An 8,065-nucleotide genomic window follows, 5' to 3' on the forward strand; every position below is an offset into this window, starting at 1 on the left:
AATTGACTATCTATTTTGGAGCTTTAATATGTGCTTCCCCTTTCTTACATTGCTATCATTCTTATTCTTCTTTTCCATGTTCTTTAGAGGAGCTAAATGATTATACAAATTGAAAAATCTTTCTTCCATATGCCAATATTTATCACAATGTCTATAATTGTGATTATCCTTGCATTCCTCTTACCCCTCGCTTGCCTTTTCCTTTGTCCTTTTCAATAGCTTATATTTTACTACCCTATTATTTACATTAGAGAAATAAATTCTCCTTATATTATCCAACTCTAAATAATTCACTAAGGGTTAACCCTCATTTATCTTCTAGGGTTTGGATATCAATAGGAGCCTCTTTAGGGTCCTAAGTTGACTACCAAGTATTTTATGAGTACCTCTTGATCTATGTCATTCTTACAAGAAGATAAATTTCCTTCTTTCTAAATTCATTAGTGTGCACCTCTACAAATTAGCCCCACCCATGTCCATTATTGTGAAATTGAATGGACGTCTCTTCTTCCTCTCATATAAGAGAAATTTCTTGAGCAATACCTTAAAATCAGCTCACTTACATACTAGTGGGTAGATTCTTAATTCACGGGAAGGAGGCATACCTCTCATACTATTATGTAGCATATTTGGATAGATTTTCCCATGCAAAAGAGGTCATATGGTGAAGACCTATATATTAATAATCTATTAACATAACAAATTTCTATACCTACTTCCCTATTTAAAAGACTAGAAATTTTAACCTCAACTTTCTAATAATTATTATTCTCACAAAAAATAATTCTCTTCATCTTTTTTAGCCTTATTTAATTCTTCTTCTTTATGTTTTTAATATAAAATCTAAATTCCTAAACAAGGCTAAATTATATGTTTTCTACATTCCTAAAAAAGACTAAAGTTATATATTTTCTAATTTATCCAACTTTTTATCTAGGAGAAATTTGTGTGACATCCATTTATTTGAACTTTCTAAGCCTTCATCCTTATCCATTTGTTATCCATGTCTAGTCAATGATCTTGTCCTATTCCATCATCTTATCATGCCAATACTAGTCAATATTGTCGTGAGAATAACCAACAAGTAAACTTGCTTCAAATTAATCTATTGACAAATAAACCTAGCCCTATATGGAACCATCATTTGAACAATAAGTGGGGAAGAAAATTTTGTTTGATCTGTACAATATAACTCAATCGAAACAAATTGTATCAAATCATCTTTCAAATTTCTAATACTTTCTTCATCCTCATCCATTTCTTATGGATGTGTAGTCAATGATCTTGTCCTATCATGCCAATCATAGTAAACTTGTTTCAAATGCGTCTATTAATAAAGAAACTTAGTCCTACATGGAACCACTGGTTGAACATGTGGTGCAAGAAGAACCAAAGTCTTTGCAAAAGTCTTGTATTAAAAGTATACTAGCAATTTCACATTGGTGTGCAATGGGTACACCGAAGAGGAGTGGAAAGTCGAATAGAAAAAAATGGATCTATTTTTACATACATTTGTGCAATATGTGAGGTCAATTGGCAGTCCATTTAGCAACTGACATTGTTTATGGGACAAAGGTTTCAATGGATAAGTGATAGCTTTAAATCAAATATGCATCCAACTACATGAATCCAAACAAAATTGAAACTTTGTGAATTTTGTAACTTCCCAATTTTGTAAGGTGATTTTAGAACTACTAAAGTCATATAAACAATTCTGATTTCTTATTTCAGTTCATTTATCTCCACAAGCTTGCACATTATGACTAATGCACTTACATAGCTATTTGCATAAAATGATTATAAGCAAAAACTTGAATCATTTCTTTACCCAGTTAACTCATAAACATCAAATAATGATCAACCCTTAAAAACATTTTAAATGCCTCCATACAACAATTGTTTCATCTACTCTTTGTCTTATAGTTCATTCTCATAATAAAAATATTTTGATACACGACTCTTACATGATGCCAGTACAAACATTTAAAATTCATGATTCATAACGGATGGAGTAGATGATTTGAATTATCTTACATCCATTTTTATTGGTTTTCAACCATTGATCTGAAAAATTTAGCTTATTCATTTCAAATAAAAGATACGCCTTCAGCATAAAATATTAATGTTCATAACAGCATGGTTAGTTTGAGATCCTTTTCGAAGGTTTGATGTTGATTTAGACAGGCACGGACGCATTCAGTATGGTTAGTGGGAAATCTTTAAAAAGTTTGATGTCGATGTAGACAGGCACGGATGCATTTAGTGGGAGATCCTTTTTGAAATTTCTCAACCAAACAATGCTGTCCTTCTTATTATTGCTCTCTCCCACTATACTCAAGATTGGGGAGATTTCAATATGCGTTTGTGGAGACAATTGGTTGATTCATAACCACAATATTCTGGGTTATAAGATTTTTTTTTTCGTTCTTAATGATTTAAGTTCAAGAAATCTTAGACAATATTCATTCCACTACAACGAATAAAAATTAAATTAAAAATAAATGGTCTCAATGATGAATTTTAATTCATTGCAAAATGAAAAGTTCTATATCTCCCTGGTTGTCAAACAGACGGCCCCATCATCTCAGATATTTCCATATTTAAGTATTAACTGGTTCAGGAAAGTCCGGCCGTGTAGGAATGAAATTACACCACCAAAAAACAAAAAAAAAAAACATGTCAATTAGTAGTCAATTATTTTAGTATTGTTTATTTTGTTTGGACATATATATTCACAACTACAACTTCATTTGGAATGTCCAGTCTAGTTGAAAATGCCGTAGACATGAGAATACCAGCTAATTTAATATAGGAAATCTCAAACATTTTCTCAATACTACTTTCTATACTTTCTATATGATGTTTTTTTAAGTAAAAAAGTTTTTATTAATAAGAAATGGAGGTTTGACCTAAATCTTTACAAATGAGTTGAACATATATCTCTTTTAGTGCTACCACAAATTTTTATTTGCACAATTAATTATAATTTCTATATTGAAAATCAATTTATCAGCGCCAAGATCTTTCAATTTGTTACACCTCTTTTGAAAATTTCATGACTAAACGGAGAAAATATATATTGGAATATTTTCAATCCTATTTGAAAAGAGGAAGGATTATATAATCGGTTAGATATTAACAATCCATCGTTCCTTGCTACTCTTCATTTGCCCTTCAACAAGAAAAATAGCCACTATTAACAAGCAATAAGGGATTCTGTAATTGTTGCACTTGATTCTGTAAATTTCATGGACGGCATGTCTTCGAAAGATGTATGTAGATGTTTCTGAAAATCAAACTCATCTTTCCTTAAGAGTATTGTCACGACCTCAGACATTGATGGCCTATGCTTGGCAGAATCTTGTATGCAAAGAAGTGCAAGGTTTATCACCCTCAACACCTCTTCTTCCTTATACCCTTCCATCTCCTTTTCACTTTTAATTAACTCTAAAACCTTGCTATCTTCGTGTAGTCCCCAAACCTGCCATTAGTTTTTTAAGCAAATGATCAATATGTTTAAAGTAGAGAATGATGCGATTAAAGCATTAAAAGAATTTTAATAGAATTTTAAAATACCCATTGAAGAAGATACTGCATATCAGGTGGTTGCTTCAAGTCAATGCTTTTTCTACCACTGACAATTTCGAGAACTACCACACCAAAGCTATAGGTGTCAGCTTTCTCTGTTAATTGCCCATACCTAGCATATTCAGGAGCCGTGTATCCTCTGAGAAAATCCATAAAATCGGTGTTACTATCCCTATTGAAACTTTGGAATTGGAAAAATAGTAGATAAAGTAGGAGTTTTCTTACACTGTTCCTGCAACTCTCGTGCTAACATGAGTTTTATCATTAGGAAGAAGTCTAGCGAGCCCAAAATCTGCTATTTTTGCCTGAAAGCTGTTGTCAAGTAATATATTGCTTGATTTAATATCACGATGGATGATACAGATATGGAATTCCTCATGGAGATACGCCAGCCCACGAGCAGTGCCCAGGATAATGTTGAACCTTTCCTTCCAGCTCAAAAGTCTTTTATTTTTTCCTACATGTGGAAATTCACTAGACTTTCAAAACCTATCATGTTTGTTGTAACAGAAGAAAGAAACAAAAGACGAAAGTTCAGGAATAGCTAACCAAATAATATTCTGTCAAGGCTGCTATGGGGCATGTACTCATAAATCAGGAGTCTTTCATGGCCTTGTCTGCAACATCCGAGTAAACGCACAAGATTTCTGTGATGAACATTGGAAATGAGTCTCACTTCGCTTTCAAATTCAGAAATTGCACGTGCAGAGTCACCTAATGTCAGCTTCTTTACTGCCACAACTTTGCCATTTTTCAACGTACCCTGCAAATATCGAGTAACTCATCGTTTGAATACATCAAAACAGAAGCCTGATATGAAATGCAAATAAACAATAATTTACCTTAAATACTTCACCAAACCCTCCTTCTCCAAGCTTATTTGCCTGATCAAAATTGTTAGTTGCCTTCTTCAGTATCTTGAACTCAAAATTTTCTGGCCCACGGAGTTTCGTTGCTCCTTCAATATCCGCTGTTCCATAGATTTGTTATATGATTATTAATCAAGATCGAATTACTTGCGAGACTTTCGCTTCATCATCTATAATATATTATATTTGGCCTTTAACAGTTTACCTTTTTTCTGGCCTGGCCGCATTGTCTGCATCCCGAAGACAACGAGACAAGTTAGAAAGCCAAGCAGGAATACCCCTCCCACAACACCAACTATTATCGACTTTGGAGAAGTCGCCTTCTTCCCTGAAAAACAAAACGGAGGATACCTCAACGGTGAAAAAAACATAGTAAACAGAAGTAAATGTCTGACAAAATTTTAAGGAAAATCGTTTAGGTGATCGACTGAAGCTCTTCATTACTTGATTCTATGAAATTACATTTCTGAAATTGTTAATTCAAACTTACTTCTAAGCAAAACTGTCAAAAGCGCTAAAAAAATTGAAGTTCTTCAATTGAATATAATTAGAATCTAACCTGTGGGTAAGAAACGTGCCGAGTTGATAGTCGCATTGCTTGGAAAAAAGGGTACGGAACTGTATCGCAAGTAGCAGGCGACGTCTATAGCCCGTCCCTCGGAGACAGGAAAACACTTATTTATGTTGGTCTGAGCATTACTCAGGCAATTTTTGCAGGAATCTTCTGGAATAGAACGTAAACAGAAGGCAAGTCCATAGATAGTGGTATTAGAGGGCCCTTGTCTAGTCTCCGCAGCAAAATAATCTTTTAGTCGAGGAGTTTCAGTGTAAAGATCACTTATCAAACTTCGACCAGTTGCGGAAATTAAATCGGAATTGGTGGCGTCGACATTGCCGCAAAGTGCTTGTGGTCTGACATCAGAATTGAAATTCTGATCGTAACTCAGATCATAAAAATTGAAATTCTCATAACGCAGATAACAGCCGTCGTAGTACGCTGTGACGGACACACCGGAGCAGTTGTGAATTTTGTTCTCTGCAACTTTTATGCAGTTAAGGCAATCGGCAGAGGACTTATCCTTTCTGCACTGCGCCAGAACGTATACTGAATCCGTAGATGCCACCTCGTCTTTTGTAGCAAATCCAGATGGAACAACTTCTTTCACCACAGATGCCAGCGCAGAGTTCAATTTATTCTGAAAGAGGGTTGCGTTGTTGGGGAGGCTGGTACTGCATAGGTACGACAAAAGTCTAGTCTCTGGATCTGCTCTAATGGGGGCTATTATTAATATGGAAAATAAAATAGTAAACCTTAAAGTATTCTCCACTCGCCAGCGTCTAACAGCCATGGCTCTGGATTTTTCCATTGATAGTAGAGAGACGTTAGGATTCCTGAATTGTTTTTATAGAAGAAAAACAGGAGATTATTATATAGACATTAAACTTACAGGGGAGCCATTTATTAGTGCATTCGAAGTCAAAGAAAGCCAACTAAGACCATAGACCCAATACATTATTACACTCAAATATTTCGAAAAGTCTCTAACCATTCGTTCGTTTCAGGCATTGAAAAAGTCTGAACCTATCCAGCGAAGCGAACAAATTATAAACATTTTATGCCTGTCTTACCATGTTAAAATAGTATTTAACGTTTACTAATGGATGGGTGATATGACATCACTACTTTTAAAATGAAGTGCACCAAAAGAGAGGAAACTTACACTTTTGTCCACCATTTTGATATTGGAGGTAAACTCAAAATAACAGCGTTGAAAATGATATCTGGCTCTTTGAAGGCCACCAAATCCTATAAACTTTTTTATTATAGATATAAGAATATGATTATAATTAGAATTAAGATTAGAATTAGAATTTATGAGAAGGTACATTTAAGATAAGAATTAAAATTAAGATTATAACAATTAAGATTAGTGTAAGAATTAAGATTAGAATGTGGGTTAGAATTAAAGATAAGATTAAGATTAAGATTACCATAAAAATTGAATAGAAATAGTTCTTCAAATAAAATCTACATAAATATTAAATAAATATTATTCCAAAAGATATCATTGGTAGACTATTTTTATTTATTTAAGATCCATTTTATTTTGTTTCTAAAAAAATTATTAAGAATTATTTTATTTTAAATATTCAAGAGTTATTTTGTGTTGAACACACTCAATTTCAATTGTGCCACCTCATTGATCAACTAAATAACACACTCTTCTTACTTGCATCAAGGACAAATATCTTTTTATGACATAATATCAAGACAAGTTCTACCCACTACATCGCACTTGTATATTATGATATTCAAGGTGTTTGCATTATAATATAATTTTTTTATATAGATTCTTTTCAACCAATCTAATCAATATGAAGACGGGAAAATGGAATGAGAGGCTAAATGATAAAAAAACACAATGAAATGAGCAAGAAAACACTAAAACATCAAAAGATCATTTATACCTTTGCTATTTTACCTCTCCCTCAGATTGAGCGTTCAGTGAAGTTGAATAGCGCCCCTCTTCAACTTGATTGGATGGGCTCCTTCTTGACGGATGTGGAATGCTCTCCAAATGTTCAACAAGGTAAGTGGATTATTGGATTGGATTTGGAAGATGGATAGAAGGATTTGATAATGGAGGATTATGACATGATAGAGGGATGATTAAAAGAGGATGAGAGGAGAAAAGAGCAGCATAAGAATGCCATAGAAGATAATTATTTGGATCAAGGAGAAATAGGCAGCATGGCAATGCATGAGAAGTGGATGATTTGTGAGGAGAAGAGGTTCCAATTTATAGATTGGAGGAGACCAGTGGAGGGCCAAGATTGATTTGATCATGAAGGGTTGAGATTGATTTGAGATTGATTTGAGATATAAAATTCCTTGGGAAAAGGGAGAAGAAATTTGAATTTCAAACATGAGGAATTAAAAATTCCAAAATAAGGATGCATTGAGGGATTCAAAGAAATTTGAATTTCTTTGAGAGACTCAATGTTGATGTCACATGAGTAGGAATTAAAAATTGAGGGAATAATGATAAGCATGATTATAAGAGATTCTAGAAAGATTAATTAGGTTGAGTGAGATTAGGAGAAGTGATTTGTAGGAATCACATGACTAGGTTAATTAATTAGAATTAATTAACTAAGTGGGTTTAGAGGAAATAATTATTGGAGGGGACTTTAGAAGAATAGGGGAATAATTAATTAATTTGATAAATTAATTATTGGACAATAGTGATATAATTAATTAAATTAGATTTAATTAACACCAAGAAGAATAAAGATAACATAATTAAGTCAATTAATTATGTTGATAGGCTTAAATTAATTAAATATTAATTTTAGGTGTCTACACAATAGAATTATATGGTTGACTAAAAATATATTATTCTAAAAATTATTTTTCAATAATTTTGCTATAATGAATAAATTAATCTAAAACTTTTTTGTAAATATTCTTACTACAAATAAGTAATTGTTCAATTAGTTTTTAAGTATGTTATGAAACTAAAGAAGATGTCACCATATAACAAACAAAACAATCTATATGTCATCATTAAATTTAAAATGAAATCAAATTTCTCCATAAAAATTAA

General features: G+C 32.7%; 1 protein-coding gene across 1 annotated transcript; it reads right to left on the reverse strand.

The window, feature by feature from the left end:
- Positions 1-3,060: 3,060 nt before the first annotated feature.
- LOC131053821 (cysteine-rich receptor-like protein kinase 1) lies at positions 3,061-6,005 on the reverse strand. The gene is made up of 7 exons (XM_057988470.2): positions 5,017-6,005; positions 4,663-4,785; positions 4,431-4,558; positions 4,138-4,351; positions 3,814-4,045; positions 3,577-3,727; positions 3,061-3,481 (listed from the first exon to the last, which is right to left on the reverse strand). The coding sequence occupies exons 1-7, from the start codon at positions 5,822-5,824 to the stop codon at positions 3,197-3,199; spliced, it is 1,941 nt and encodes a 646-aa protein (XP_057844453.2). The 5' UTR covers positions 5,825-6,005; the 3' UTR covers positions 3,061-3,196.
- Between the last annotated feature and the right edge of the window lie 2,060 nt (positions 6,006-8,065).

This window comes from Cryptomeria japonica, chromosome 10 (genome assembly GCF_030272615.1).
Source record: "Cryptomeria japonica chromosome 10, Sugi_1.0, whole genome shotgun sequence".
Taxonomy (NCBI): domain Eukaryota; kingdom Viridiplantae; phylum Streptophyta; class Pinopsida; order Cupressales; family Cupressaceae; genus Cryptomeria; species Cryptomeria japonica.